The 16,621-nt window shown below is 30.2% G+C and overlaps 2 protein-coding genes and 1 pseudogene across 2 annotated transcripts; all 3 read right to left on the bottom strand.

Moving 5' to 3' along the window:
- Window positions 1-4,073: 4,073 nt before the first annotated feature.
- LOC100784009 (uncharacterized protein At3g28850) lies at window positions 4,074-5,244 on the bottom strand. The gene has a single exon (XM_003552788.5). It carries the CDS (start codon window positions 4,995-4,997, stop codon window positions 4,308-4,310), a length of 690 nt encoding a protein of 229 aa, XP_003552836.1. The 5' UTR covers window positions 4,998-5,244; the 3' UTR covers window positions 4,074-4,307.
- A 3,380-nt stretch (window positions 5,245-8,624) lies between these two features.
- Window positions 8,625-11,013, bottom strand: LOC100783473 (probable methyltransferase PMT23; annotated as a pseudogene).
- A 2,129-nt stretch (window positions 11,014-13,142) lies between these two features.
- Window positions 13,143-16,621, bottom strand: LOC100815696 (eukaryotic translation initiation factor 2 subunit alpha-like). The gene is made up of 7 exons (NM_001255279.2): window positions 16,172-16,621; window positions 15,205-15,261; window positions 15,045-15,131; window positions 14,808-14,954; window positions 14,564-14,668; window positions 13,723-13,821; window positions 13,143-13,546 (listed from the first exon to the last, which is right to left on the bottom strand). The coding sequence occupies exons 1-7, from the start codon at window positions 16,544-16,546 to the stop codon at window positions 13,394-13,396; spliced, it is 1,023 nt and encodes a 340-aa protein (NP_001242208.2). The 5' UTR covers window positions 16,547-16,621; the 3' UTR covers window positions 13,143-13,393.

The raw sequence follows: 16,621 nt of genomic DNA, 5'->3' as shown, positions 1-16,621 counted from the left end.
CGATCGGAACCAACGGATTATCGTATCTTGGGAGAGGAGCGCAATCAGAATTTCTTACCCGTACAGTGGGGGCGTTTTCTCTCTAAGGATAGCGTTTACGCGCTTCAACCCAAGTTATATCTTTCTTCCCCTAATTTTTTTTTTCTTGTGCTTATTGTATGTTATAATGCATTATTCATGTGTTGTCAATTAAATTTAATTTACTACTGTTATTTTGTTATTTAATTCAAGACTGTGCATCTTCTTCGTATTTATTTTCCTTCATTTTTATTTTATTTTTCCAACAGAATGATGGTAGTATAATTTGTTAATATGAACTACCATGTACGTACGTAGCTGTTGGCCTTTTGCTCGTGTTCATGACACTTTTGATTTTTAAAGAAAGATTCCTGTTAGGTCTTGGTCTTACGTGTAGAAAGGAAAATGAGGATTGGATAATAAAATAAAAAGGAAAAAAATACATTATAAGAAATCAAATTCGTATGATCATAATTGATTTGCATATAAAATTTATCACCATAGTCATCATTAGCCTTTTATTTTTACTCTTCAACATAAGGGCCATTTCATCTCTCTCGTTTCTGAAATATGTCGGCAAAATCCATGGGTCGGTGTTAAATTTCTTTCATTCTTTCTTTTCCTTTTTTTTTTTTTTGCGCATAAACTTTTCTTTTCACGCCAAATAAAATATTGAATGGGAAATTCATCGAGAATAATGAAAAAGGTTTAAAATGATTACATTATATATAATTTATTTGAAAATCATTATGTTAGTTTCTTGTGGAAAATCTTAACTTCTATACAAGTTCGCGTAGTCTTACAGTGACGTATTAAGACAATATAAGTCAAAATGACTATGTGAAAGTAAGTACATGATGATCTAAACATCAAGAAGTTTATATTGCTAACTTATCTAGAAGTCTTAGATTTTGGTATATAGACTGAAAATATGTATATTTTACACGTAGTTCCTCATTATAACAATTATTCAAAAGGTCCGACGACTAATCATTATTATTATACTGTTATAAATGGTATTTTAATTTTTTTCCTGAGAACTTTATATATATATATATATATATATATTCAAATCAAACGAATGATAAATTGGAGGTAGTTGCCACAAGGAGTGCCAACAACCTATACCCGATGTTACATGCACAAACAATCCAATAATGTGTTCGTGTACGTGCTTTTCAACCCCTACCCTTCCAAAACACTAGCCAAAGTGCCAAAACCCATGTTAGAATCAGCTAGTTATAGATAAAATAATCACAATCCTGTCTATAATTATCCAAGGTCAGAACCCTTGCATGCTATGATAATTGCATCAAGCAATTCAATGGATCTATATATACTCCATAAGTACAAAGATGGATCGAAGCCTTTGATATTTATCTTGCACCATGACCAAACCCGGTACCGAAACTCATCCATCACAACCTCCAAATCACAAGCTGCATTTCTAAAGATTTTTATTATTATTACAACTAATCTCAATTAAATTATTTAACTTATCACATCTAATGAAGCTTTCCTTCCCAATCATATATATTTTTTCCGTCCTATTATAATTGTTATGATATTTTATACACATTAAGAAAAATTAATAAATAAATGAAAGTGAATATAAATTTTATAAAATTTGTAACAGACCAAAACAAACATGTGATAGATATTAATCCATTGATAATACGATTGGAAATTGGGGGCGAGGCCCGGGGGAGTTGGCATCAACTATGATTTAAAGTTGTGGAACTTCCTACGAAAGCATGTAATTCTGTTGAATCTGTTCTAACGATTAAGCATACAATTTCATCATTATCATGCAAGTCGATCCAAGAATAAAATAGTTAAAACTTAAATTTTAGACCTATAAAAAAATTTACTATTAATTTTTATAAAACAAATAGACCTCATGTATATTGACAAAAAATCCATTTATGTTGATAAAAAAAACTTAATATATAATTATCATATTTAAAGTAAAATATTTTTATTAAATTTTACTTTAGATCTCATTTATGGTTCAATCCTATTACCATGTGAAATCATTTAACCTTACGTTCCCCTGCCTATCCAAAATAATCAATCATGTTATTCCTCCAAGAATAATTATTTTATAGTGATGTAAGTTACACTACATTTTTTTTTTCAGCATGAAAACTAAACAGGTTACACTACATTTAGTTTTACATTATCAATAGTATCATTAAAAAGTAATGCTATATTTTATTGAAATTTTTTCTAATATTTTACAAGAAAACATTAAGTAAAAAATAAATATATTCAATGTCTTAAAAACATTAAAAAAATCAATATTTACTATATAAAACAAATAAGATATTAGTATAAAGATATTAAAACAGGATTTGAAATTATTCTTATGTAAAATGTCTTTTTTTTTATTGATCTAATTGTTAAACTTTAATTATATATTATTTAGATTACTTGTACCAAATTTGACCAAAAATTGAATAATATAAGGATAATTAAATGGTTCTTATTTTCATATATTTCAAAAAGTATATATTACAATGCATATAAATGAGACATTAAATATTTTAGATTAACTCAAAATTTTATAAATATTATATATATAATAATATTTTTTTAATTTAATGGTGAGTTTTGAAATAAAGTTATCTAATAAAAAAATAATAAAAGGTATATGAATTGATGCAATCCACATTAATTTTTTACTAATCAAGTGATCATTGTACTGTTACCAAGTAACCATATTCAAAAGTAACAATTAATCTTTTTTAATATATATTTTTATTTAATGTTAGGATTGAAATCTTAAATCACTTGATTAAAAAATATAAATTATTACTATTTGGGTCAACTTTTGTTGATACATCGATAAAAACCATTTCCATATATATATATATATATATGTGTGTGTGTGTGAAATTTACTAAATCAAAGTCTTCCAACATTAAAATAAATTTTAAATTTTATTAATAAAATTTTAATTTTCCCATTTTTGTTTCTTATCTTTTATCTTTTCTCATTTCATGTGCATCCAACATCCTATAAGAATACTAATGGGGACAAGTTGAATACTTATACTCAAAATTGACTTGTAAAAAACAATATGAAGTTCAAACTTGACTCTGGAGTGACGAAAATAACGAAACAGAATACCAGAATCCAATTGAGGCTAGCTCCATTCGGGTTTCATGATCTATTGAGCTAGCCAAACAAAAACAAAAATGCTCATTTGGGCTGGACTGTCTAAATCTATCTGACCCAAAATAACATTTTCTTAATAATTTTTTTTATTTGTAAAAATTGAAATATATTCCCTTGATTTAATACAAAATTAAGAGAGGAAGTGATACACAATACACCTCTTAAGACATGTTTAGATAATTACTTATGAGAGAAAAAAAGTTTTTCATAAGCTAGAATTTCTATCTATTAGTTTCTTCAAAAAATTATTTCTAACTTATGAATAAACTAATTTTAGTTTATAAAAAACTTATTTCAATTTTTTCTTACAAGCATTTATAAATTTTTTTATCTAATCAGACTCTTAAAAAAATAATTTAAACATTAAAACTATATAATAATATAATTTCATAGAATTGTAATTTATGAAATATATATGTATAAGTGGATAGGTAAAGGCAAGTCTAAAAAAAAACGGTTGATACAAATGGTGAGAGCATGTGTTTCTTAATCAAATTGATTAGATTATCAATATCATGATAAAAAAAAAAATGGTAAAAACAAGCTACGTATCGAGGAAGATGTCAGTTTGTATCCCATTGCTAAATTGAACAATTCACCTAGACTTCTGCAACTCAAAAAAATTCATAGATGCGCAAATTTTTCACAATCTTTCAATGAAAATCATGTTTTCGAAATTGAAAAGGATTAATAAACTCCCCAATGCTATTACACATGCAAGGAAATAAAGAATAAAAAGAGAGAAAAATATAAGTATCATAAATATTATGATATGATAGAAATAAAATAAAAAAATCTATAAGATGTTTGGATTTGAAGGGTGACTAAATTTGAGGACTGTTTGGGATATCCCTCGATCAATAGTTCATTGGAGATTAATTCCTTTCAAAATGATTTTTGTCTTTTCTTTCGAGTAAAATATTCTTCATACACAAAACCACTAACCAGACATCATAGTATCATACTCCTAAGTCCTAACTTGCATAAGGTTTAATTGAGAATTTACGAAGGAATCTAAATTGAGTAATTCACAGAGAGATCATCACCAATGAAAAATTAAAGGAATATATCTAAGTTCAACATGAAGAAGAGAAGAGGAGGGAATGGAATTATTTGGTGTGTTGCGGCTGCACCACGAAACATGCAGGACACCTAATCAAACCGTTGGAATTGCAAGACGAACAGCTCCTGAATCCACCACTCTTCTCTCCGAACACTTTGTGGCTTCCATCGCACTCGTCGCACACCACGAATCTCAGCCCTCCGCACAAATCGCACATGTTCCTCTGCGACTTCGGCAACCGTCCGATCAGCTCGTGCAATTCGCCGCTCTCGTAGAGCTTCCTCACCTCGTCGGCGCCGCCGATGTACAAGCCGCCGACGAAGACGCTCGGCAGCATCACGCTCCGGTGGACGAGGATCCGCTGCAGCTCCTCGCGGAAGCGCTCGTCCACGCTGACGTCGCGCTCGTCGATGGCGATGGCGAAGCCGCGGAGGATGGATCGGACGGCGCGGCAGTCGTCGTAGGTGCGGCGGACGACGCGGAGGCTGGTGTAGTAGACGACGACGGCGGAACGGTCGGAGTCCGGAGGCGGTTCGATGGAGGAGGTGGCGGCGCGGGGGCTGCTAAAGGAGCGGATGAGGGAGGGCGAGACGATAAGGCGGCGGAAGAGAGAGGGAGGTTGGGGTTGGGATTGGAGGATGGATTGGATGTCTTTGAAGGAAGAGCAGGGGATGGGGAAGGATCGGGATCGGTTTGGACGCGAAGCTGTGGTTCGTAGACGCCATGGTAGCCACATTGAAACAAAACACTCTCTCACTCTGCTCTGTGTGTGGAAAGAACAACAAGAGACTGCGGTGTATGTCCCGATAATGAGTCAATTAAGGCAAGGGTCATCGTCATTAATGATTAGCATGTTTCTTTTTCTCAACCTTGTGTATATTTTTTTTTTCTTTTTCTCCCACTCATGTTTTATCAATATTATTTTTTATTTTATATTTGTAAATACTTATATTTTTATATTAAAAATACTTGTATAAATTATCTAGTACATGAATCCACTAACAAAAAATTATTTCAATTTAACTAGTAATTTAAATTTGAATTATGCATTAAATATTTTTTAAAAATAATTTTATCACTCATAATAATATTATTTGAATTGAATATCACGGCTGATAGTAAAATGTATTCCTTCCATTCTCTTTTATAAGAATAAATCACAATTTTATTTTCTCTTTTTTAAGTAAATTTTGTCTATTTTTACTTTATTTAATGAGATTATATTTAAAATATCTTTCACTCAACAGGTTGTTTGCTTAATATCGAGTTTTAATGCATAATAATTTAGAAAAATATGTTTATTTTTAATTAAAATTAATATAATTTAATAAAATTAACTTATTTTACTAATAAGTATGAAATTAATTCTTTTTCTTATAGAAGAGAAGAGGAAGTACTTGTGATTTATTTAAAAATATATTTATATTCACCCCAAATGGACCTTTTAATTTTTATTGTCTAATCCTAAAAATAAAATTGAAAACAATATTTTATTTATTTATTAGAATTTAAAATGTTATGATACTAAAAAGAAGTCTGGTGTGAATCTATTAAAAAAGTAAAGAAAATTAAGTAATTATAAATACAACCAATGTACAAAGCAACTAAGCAAGAACAAAAGGATAAAGGAAAGGGATGTACAAAATAAGAAAAAAGATTACGAGGAAATGAAAGGAAGAAAAATGTAGAAGAAGCAATGTACAACATAAGAAGAAAAAATATAAAGGAAAAAAATGTATATGTATACAGAATAGGTATAATTGGTTTGAATGGAATTTAAGAAATATAAATAAAATTATTTAAAATTATAAATCAAATATGTATAATTAATGAAAGGGGGTCAAATTTGTATTTTTATAAAAAAATAAATGTAATATATATCACTCTTTAAAAGAAAATAAATTAAGAAATTTAACTATTATAAATTTTTCCTTCCATTATACTCATAATATACATCATTCTATTACTAAAGGCATTTAATATGGATAAAGATCATCATACGGACATACCCCAATTTTTTTTCCAGTCCGTGTCCACCCCAAAAACATGGATATTATGAGCGATTAAAAGTAAATAAATATAACTATATATAAATTTATTAATTTCTGATTAATAATATTATGAGGTTATTGAAATATCTAAAAATTGTTAACTTTGTTTACAAATGGTTAGTTGTATTATGAGATTACTGAAATATCTAATAATAATTAACCAGTTATAAAATAAATTAAACATATTTATAAATGTGATTGGCTATGTGGTGTATAATAGTGGATACTCATTTAATATATAACCGTTATTATAGTAAAAAAAATATTTTTTTAATAATATACCAAATAAAATATTCATGAAATCCTTCTACACAGTAAATAAAGAAAATATTAAACCCCTTTAAATTTATAAATCATTAAATATTTTTACTTTTTTCATTTAGTACTTTGTTCATAGAATATTAAAAATTATAAGAAAAATTGTAGAAAAATACAGCATTACTCATGTTTAATAATATATCGAAATTATAATCATTTCTACTATTGTAGGATAATTCTTCCTCATCGTGTAATTAACTTTCTGGCCAAAGCAAAATTACAGTTGTGGCTAATTTGCACAAAAATCTTTAGTGTTTGACTTAAGGTCTGACTTTTTAAATATGGTACTTAAAATTGTCTCGGAAAGCAGTAGAAGTTTTAACTTTTTCATCAAATAAAGTTTTGTTTACATTTTAGTTTTATATTTCTTTAAATCATTAAATAATAAGTTTATTTTTTTATATAAGTTAATTTAGAGATTTATATACTATCAAATAAACTTGAAATAATTTTGGATATACTTTTTAAAGTAATTCTTACAACATAAACCGTTTTTATCATATACTGATTAGATAATTCTGTAAAAAAATATTTAAATATAAATTTTTAAATTAAATTATTATTAAAATCACATAAGTAATACCATATGCTCTTATTTTTTTAAAAAAAGTTGTAATGTATTTTATACTACAACTTGTTTCTTATAAATATAATTAGAGGTAGTATCAATAGTTAATGAGAAAATCAATGATTAATATTTTAGAACGTTTAGGAATATTAATTATCGATTTTTTAAATCAACAATCAAATTTATTTACTTTATTCTTTAAATTTTTTAAAAGACTAGAATCACAAACTATAACCATAAGTTTAAATTTGAAAAGTGATTAAAGACATTTATAATTAAATAGTAATAAATATTTATAATTTTTATATCAATTTTTAATTATTTTGAAGAACAATAAAATGTACTAAATTTTTTACTTTATATGTTATTTAAATCATTAATTAGTAATTAATAACAGAGATTTTATAAAATTAAAAATAGGCATGTTAAATTTTTAATTTGTATGCTTCTCTTTAGGTCATTGATTAGTAAATGATGGCAATGATTTTGCGAAAATAAACAAAAATAAAAATTTGGAATCATATTTTATATTTATATTATCAGAATTGTTTAAAATAAACTATAATTATTAATGAGAAATTGATAAGTATATTTTTTTTGGTTAATAAATTGATAAGTATATGAAGACAACTGTAGTTACACAGTAATTAATATTATTAGTTTTTATTATTATTTTAATGGACAGTAACATGTATTTGCATTTTTCTAGACTTTACTTTAAATCATTAAATATTATTTTTCTAAGAATGATTTTATATGCATAGAAGTTAAACATAGTAGGGACTTTATTTTGCATAGTGTAGATTTAATCATTTTAATAAAGATAAATGCTTAATTTAATGATATTGTAATTAACTACCTTCATGTTCATTCAAAATTATACTTTTAAATTTGTCCCCTATAAAATTGTTGTAAGCATTTCCGTCAAATTCTAAAAGGGTGTTAGACCCATTTTTTTTTTAGATTTTTTTTTCTTTAAAAGGAGAAGTTGAGCCAAATAGTTTTTTTATTTATAAAAAAATCTAAAAAAATGAAAAATAGCTTTTGATTAAGTTAGCAGAAAGAATTTTTATTCATCTTATATTAAACTCATTCACATAGTTATCTATTTGAATCTTAACTTTACCCAGAGCACCATTTTACATTACCAACTTATTTTTCAATTTAAATGTTTCAGCGGCTTCCCCATTAAACATTTGATATTTCTCACAAAATATTGTTTATTTTAAATTGTTTATTAATTGTGAGAATTCCCATTAACGGTTTCCCTGTCATATTTTCATACTTAAACTTTTTTTTTTAATTTTTTTATCGGCATCCCTTCCTTAAACTTGATGTACAATTTTTTAGTTTATAAATGTATTAGAGTAAAATAAAATGATTAAACTCTCATAGTTTAATGGTATATATAAAAATTAGTCATCACTGCCAAAGAAGAGTAAAATAAAAAGATTGACAACCCTATTGATCATTCAGTTTCTACGGCCTTGGATGCCAGAAACTCTTCCTACCAACAAGAAACTGATTTTGAGACAATGTTACAGACCAATGAAGTGAACGCAAGACCGGACCAAGCTTGTGAATTATTTCCATAGAGTCCTGAACCAGGAGATACCCATCTGGTCTCATTATGCGATCTATCTCCACAACCACATCAACAATGTCACATCTGGCAAAAAGATTATTATTGCAAACTGTGAGAATCATAATCAACACGTTTATGCTACATATAGGAGTACTAAACTAATGGAGTTCTAAATAATAAAAAGACAAAGCACTAGACACATAAAGTAAGTTCTAGGCATTAGTTTCCTCAATATGTATACCTTTGCATAAGATGTTTGAAGATAAAGCTAGCATGAACAAGATCATAAGTCCAAGGATATGTATTTAAGGACTCACACCAATCATGGTACATTCCTATTAGCCCTCTGTCAAATATAGTTGTAAGAGTATTTGGCATGTCAATGGGTACTACATTCATCACCTAGATTGATAGATAAATGAGTGATGCAGCAAATCTGAGGGAAAAAAAAACGTGCATGGTATCAGTTCAAAGAAAACTTGGAAGGTATTAGGTAATCAGCAAATTCGAGTTGGTGTAATGACAAACGTATATGTGAACCTAAAGAGAAATGTTAGCGGTACAATTTTTATTAGTTGAAATTTATTGAAAATTATAAAATTTTGGAAGACTCTAAACTTAATTAATGAATCTCTATGTGATTTTATAATTTTTAATAAACTTTAACTAATAATAAAAAGTGTAGTAAAAAATGGGTTGCTAACACTCTGGATCATAAATGTCAAAGCAGAGTGACATAATAAAGCTAATCTACAATTGAATATACTTTACCCTGCATAACCAGCATTCATGTCCATTATAGTTCGAACTTGACCAGTTTATAGAAAGACCATCTCCATAAATGTCCGAAACTAATTCGGACCAGTGTTTGCTGTCCTTCAAGAACATCTCACCAGCATCGGATTCAATGGATAAGCTTGGAGGTATACTGGTAAGCCTTTGGGGCCAAGGCATTGACCAGCTCTGCATATTACCCTCACCATCAGCTGGAAGAGGTATAAGGCAGCTACTGAATTTGGCATACCTAACCACAATCATGAAAAGAAAATTAGCACATATAGAAGTTAAACTAACAGTAACAGTGATATGGTCCATGATCATTTTCTATGGTCTTCTTTTGAACAACATATGCTAAAATTGATGCAAAATGTCACGCCGTTTCATACCGTGAATACACATATCAAAAAGCTAAAGCATCATAAAAACAACAGCAAAAATTTTACTCAATGCATGTTGGCATTGCATAGAAATAAAATTTGGTGGAAATATAAATGTCAAAGAAATACAACCAAAAACTTTAGCTTATATACCATGATGAGATACTTTTTCTATCGTTATTTTCACATAAAGGAGGAGTGTTCCCTTTGCGTTCTTGATAACAGGAAGATGAGGTAGGCTTCTGGTATATAACAAGCCCAATTCCAGATGAATCAAGAGTCTTAGCCACAACAGTCCAGCACATTGCTTTTGTTACGGTCACCATGGCTGCAGAAAACAAGGATAACAACAAGAACATCCATCATTGGAAAAATTTGCATGTTTTGTAACATTCTTCAAGAAATCATAAACTATAGTTCTTTCAAAGAAAAATTTCTCTTCACATCTTTCACTTCTCTTTCGTCCCTTCTCATTTCTCCTTTCCTCCTCAATAAGGTGTATATACCCCAGAGAGGGATAAAATAGTCTATTTTTCAAATGACAAAAGAGGCATATGCATAGAGAGTGAGGGACAAACCATTCCATACTTCCCAATCTCTTTGATCATCCCGATAAACTGGTGTGGCAGACCATGCAAAGAAACCACCAGGTCTAAGAATCCTAAACACTCTTGTCATAAAGATAATACAAATAGAACTAGTAAGTCAATTATAGAAAAAGGTTGTCCTGATATGGACATAAGTCTGAACACAACTCAGAAGAATGGAACTCAAGAAGCACCATCTGCATCCCAATGCACCCTGCATCTTGCACAATGGATCAAATCAAATCCGTTGTCAGCAAATGTCAACTTTTGGGTTCCAATGACAGAAAGAGTTGCAGGAATTCCTCGTTCCAAAGCAAATTGTATCTGAGCTTCGTGCTCATCCTTTGGTGCAAATGACATAGCAATAACATTTTTGTCCAGAAGATAGCCGCCAAAGCTAGCAACTTCACAACCAACATCAAGAACAACCCTGATATTCTGTCCCCATTGGATTGTTGGTAGTGTCTGGCATAAAACATAAGTCATTCAGAAAACTACAAGACATAGGAAACATTCAAAAACTACATCCAAATCTAGTTATCTCAGCAGAACATGTGTAAGATACTAATTAAGTCATTTTCTACACCTTTTCCTCGTAAGGCCAATTCTAGGCCTAGAATTTTATCCCTTGTTAACAAAACATCAATCTGTAGGAAAAGCGGGATACATTTGTTTATTTAGTAGTTACCTAGATTCAAATATCTTAGTTCTTAGACTAAAACCATTATAGTAAGAGTTTTCCTCTCTGTTGGAAATATGGCAGAAAAGAAATGAAACAGAGAAGAAGAGGAAGCAATGCAGGTTGGAATATTTTTAGGGAGAAATATGGAATCTGATAATTTATTGATCAACAACGTTTAGATTTTATAATAGTTGAAAGTTCAATACTGACTAACAAATAAGAGATAAAGATATCAGTAACTAAATGACTTGCTCCTGAATTAAAGGTGTCACTAAATGACTGATGCGCACATATTTAACAAACTGAAACAGTCAAAGAAAAAGTCACCTGCAGTCCATAAAGCAAATATGTAACACTCTCAAAAGGAATATAGAAAAGAAGAAAAGAATCCACCTTGGGCCTTATCCCTCGGCTCCCAAATCAATCTCCCTCTCTTTTGTACTTTCAAAGAGTTTAGCAAACTTAAATGAAGTTCCCCAAGAGTTTTTGGTGTTGTTTTCCAATCGAAATTGAAATTTCAACTAAGTAACCTATACTGACCTCTTGATACTTTTATTCCCCGTTGTGAAATTTTACACTATCATCACACGTTGGTATTTTTTCTTGTTACCATTACGTTATATCATAATTTAACTTTTCAAATGGTTGTATATACTGCTGTGTGAAGTAGTATTTTCAAGGTTAAATTATTTAGTACATGTAGTTTTACTATTAGTATCTTTTAGTTCCTATAATTTGAAAGTAATTTTTTTAATTTTTATAATTTACATCTTAATTTTTTTTAGTCTTTATAGTTTAAAAATGGTTATTGTAGTTAGTTTGTATTTTAATTCTCTTTTAATCCCTATAGTTTGAAAGTGATCTTTTTAGTTCCTGTATTTTAATTATTTTTAGTCTTTACTACAAAAAAATATATACATAAATAATTAATTATAAATTAGTTATAAATTATAAACTATTTTTTATTACAAATTATTTTGCGATAAATTAGTTATAAATTACTTGTTAATGTTTTTTTTAGTTAATTATAATTGATAATATTATTCATATTGTGATGGTAAGGATGAAAAGGGAATCAAAGTATAGAGACTAAAAAAACTCACTTTTAAACTATAAAGACTAAAAGAAAATTAAAATGCAAACTACAAAATCACTTTCAAACTATATGAACTAAAAGAGAATTAAAATGTAAACGATAAAGACTAAAAAAATCACTTTAAAACTATAAGGATTTTTTAATCCTTATACTTTACATTTTAATTTTCTTTTAGTCCCTATAATTTGAAAGTGATCTTTTTAGTCTCTATAGTTTATATTTTAATTATCTTTTAGTCCTTACTATAATATATAATATATATATATATATAATTAACTACAAATTAGTTATAAATTATCAACTATTTTTTTTATTACAAATTAAGAACTAAAAAAATCACTTTAAAATTATAAGGACTAAAAGATACAAATGATAAAATTACATGAACCAAATAAGTAATTAAACCTATTTTCTAAAAAATTCTTTTAAATATTTTTAATGATACTTAAAATTTATTGTAAATCAGAAAATTGTATTAATCGTATTTTTATTTATTAAATTTCCACTCTTATTAGATGGCTTTGAATTGATTTCAACTAAAATAATAATGATAAAAAAACGTTGCCCGACCTCCGTTTGCAAACATTTGTTTATATACCACCACAAATACTGTTTGATCCAGATAATAAAAAGCTTGATTCTCCCCAAGTCTAAATTAAATCTTTTATTTACGCACCTAATAACCAAATCTTATAAACTGAATTATATGACTTCCAATAGAACTTTGGAAAGTAAACCAAGTATTTAGAAAATAGAAATCGCAAGTAATAATTGCTTGTAGTTAACAGAATTGCTTTCAACAATTAATCAGAGAAAGGCGAGTAGAGAGCACAAGGGAAGAGAAAGGCGATGGTAAATTTGAAGTAACTGTAAATCTCCTTAGTTCGGGTTGAACACCCTCATCAAGAAACTTCAAAATCGCTTCGTAAGTTACAAGACATCTCAACATAAAGTAATTCAAGCTTGTATTGTACAACCGCATTTAAAGACAGTTTGAAAAGAATTAAGAAAAAAAAAAAACAAAAGACAGAATTAGTAAAGCCGGACTCTGCTATCTATGCCTTACTACTATACCCACAAGTTTTTTGTCACTCTGTTATCCCGGCACCATTATCCACATCAACCTCGCCCATTCCTGTATCTTCTTCCTCCTCACTGTCTTCATCACCACTGACCTCTTCATTATCTTGGCGTAGCTTAGCCATGTGCTCGGCAAGCAATTTATCATCACGTTCACTCACCTGAATCACAAAGCAATGTCAAACCTCCCAAAATAAGATAGTAGAATTCTACTCTCCCTATACTGACATCAAACGATAGAAAAGAGGATCCAAAGGCAGATGGACAAAAATTGTGTACATGGATAGAATATGTAGTTGATAAATAAAAAAGAAATGTAGAGGAAGTTGACACTCACTGCTCTAGCTGCCTCCTTAACCACAAGTTTACCCTTGTGTTGTTCTATTGCTTCAGTGCAAGAAGCTATGGCATTGTTGAGAACCAATATTCCTTGCTCCTGTCCAGACCGTAACAAAATACACAAATTACCTTCAAATACCATACATGTTATGGTGTATAACAGTTGTGATATTAAAATCTTTCCAGATGTTTTCCTATAACAATTGGAATTAAAATCTCTGCAAGGTATCAATACAGTACCCATAGACAAGACATGACTCAAGTACGAATTGCTTATAACAACAAAAGTAATGGCTTCTTGAGAAACCACAACTTCTAGATTTATTAACATTAGGCATTAGGTTAAAAAAAGTTCCCGTATAAAAGATATCTATTCTCATTAGGAAACAGGAGAAACCAGACCAAACACAATACATATAATATTCAGTAGCTGCAAGAGAGATAGTGAGGGGTACGTGGGGAAATTTGGTACAAAAAGCAAAAATTTTCAAGTAACTTCTGACACACTCAAAATATGATGGAAACCAATACTCACTTGAGTTTTTTATTTTTTACTTAAACTCCCTTTAAAAACCAACATTACCAACCCACAACAGAGAAATATAATTTTACAACACTGCATTGATTTTGAAGATATAGAGTTATGAGAGAATGTTCAGGGATTAATCATTTTTTGCTAATGCATGGCTTACACATCAATCGTAATGGGTTAAACAATCACTAACCTAAATCTACAACTCAAATGCCCTCAAACATAATCTACAATGCAGCAGCAGTGGCAAATTCATACATCCAAAAATTATATGCATAATCAAGATTTATGTTAAAATTGCACTAACCTTGTCCAGTGTCTGGGTGGTAAGAACATAAAGTGGGGGAGCAACAAGTTTAATTTTGACAGGGCAGTCATCATTTCCCACAGCTTCAGCCTTACGCATTGCCTCCTGCATAATCAAATCATTATAAAACCTGAGAATACTTTGGAAGATAAGCTATAGGCAATAAAAATTCATATAACAAATTAGATGCTTAAAAGAAAAGGAACCAAAGTAAAAAACAAAAGGAATACAAATAATCAAATACCTTAATGTGAAGAACTCCATCAAATTGAAAACATTTCATTTCAATATCTGCCCTAATTTTCAAGGGTTGGGGGGTCATTCGTCTTCTAATATTCTTCACAAGAGAGTCCTTCACTTCTTCTGATACAGCTGGCACCACACTAGTCACCTATGGGCAACAACAAAAAATATATTTAGTCATAAACAAGACTTGTGAGTTGTGAGATGTGGTCAGTTTTACTCTGATAAAAATATATACCTCTTGCCCATCAGGGCCAACTTCCTTAACTTCACGAGTGAGAGTACTTAAAACAGTATCAGGATCAGTCACAATTATTTTGAAAGCCTGCATGGAATGAAGTTTACTCAGTAACTACAACAATCAGAGAACCATTAAAGAATAAAAAAAAAATCCCTACCTCGAAAGCGTGACCATATTTGCGATACAAAGGCCATCCAATGTGAATATAGAGCTCCTGCACAAAGCCATTTGAATTTAGTTCGACAAAAAAAAAAAAAGAAATAGTAGCACCAGGAAAAGGAAAATATACAAAAGTGCCGAGAAATAAAACTAACAAACTTCTTTAGATGTATTAATTTTATTACACACGTATTTAGACTATTATTCCCTATTCTAAATAACACTCCTCTGCAAGGGTTTCTCTCTATAATCCTTTTCACTTAGCATAAGTAATCAGAAAACATGCTTTGCAGGGAAAAAGTGAGCAAATACAGAAATATAAAGGGAAACAATAAAGAAACATTGCATAAAAATAAATAGCAATCACATCAAGAAATTTCAGCGATCATTTTAAATTTTAGGTTAAACACATAATTTAGTCTCATACATGTAGGTGGAAATGTTACCAATTCAGTCCCGACATTCATGACCCCGTCTCTCACAGTCCTAAGTTAACAGTTTAACCCCTTACACATTCTTAATTTTAAGTTGATCCGTGTATATGTGTAGTGCTGGATACACGTAACACATTCTTAATTCTTAATAAGAACCAAATTAAGAATGCACTACACGCATAGAGACCAAACAAAGGATGCGTAATGGGGTAAATGGTTAATGTCAAACTGTTAGAGACGGCGTCACAACTGTAGGGATCAAACCATTTGCGTTTGCTCACTTATGAACCACTTTAATAAGTTTTTATGAGAATCCACGAAGGGTATAGGAACTAAATTGTGTGTTTAACCTAATTTTAAAGAAACTCAACCCAACCTGCTTTTCCTCCTCCTAAACACACAAATAGGTCCCTTATCCACAATAGACTATGGCAAAATCTACTTACACAATACAAATTACAATTATTATAATCAACGATTGAATCAATAAGGCATTAGAAATCATTCATCACTTTAAAACGAAGCCAGTACCTCCAAATCGATGTTGAGGGTTTCAGCGACGTGGCGCATGATGGAGTGGACGAGCTTGCTCTTGTTGTACCTCTCCTCGCAGGCCTGGATGTCCTCTTCGGAGACCCTGCGCTTGCTGAGATCGATGTAACCCTTTTCCTTGTCGACACGGAGCACCATCACCGGCTCGATGCGGCCAACCTTGATGAGGCTGCTCACACTCCGAATACGACGGCGAGAGAGCTCCGAGAACAAGATCATGCCCTCGATGTTGTTGTACTCCAGCAGCGACACGTACGCCCCCATGTCCGCTATGTTCTTCACCTGTATCATCACCGCCATGTCCACCTCCGGGTACTTCGCTTCGTACATACGACATTCAAGGTTCGGAGCCATCTCTCTCTCAAAGCAGCAGCGCTCAGTGAGGGTTTTGTTTTTCTTCTGTGGGACTCTGGACTCACGATTCGCGTT

This window comes from Glycine max, chromosome 18, assembly GCF_000004515.6.
Source record: "Glycine max cultivar Williams 82 chromosome 18, Glycine_max_v4.0, whole genome shotgun sequence".
Lineage (NCBI taxonomy): Eukaryota > Viridiplantae > Streptophyta > Magnoliopsida > Fabales > Fabaceae > Glycine > Glycine max.
The sequence above is the reverse complement of the archived record's forward strand: the minus strand, read 5'-3'. Positions and strand labels throughout refer to the sequence as shown.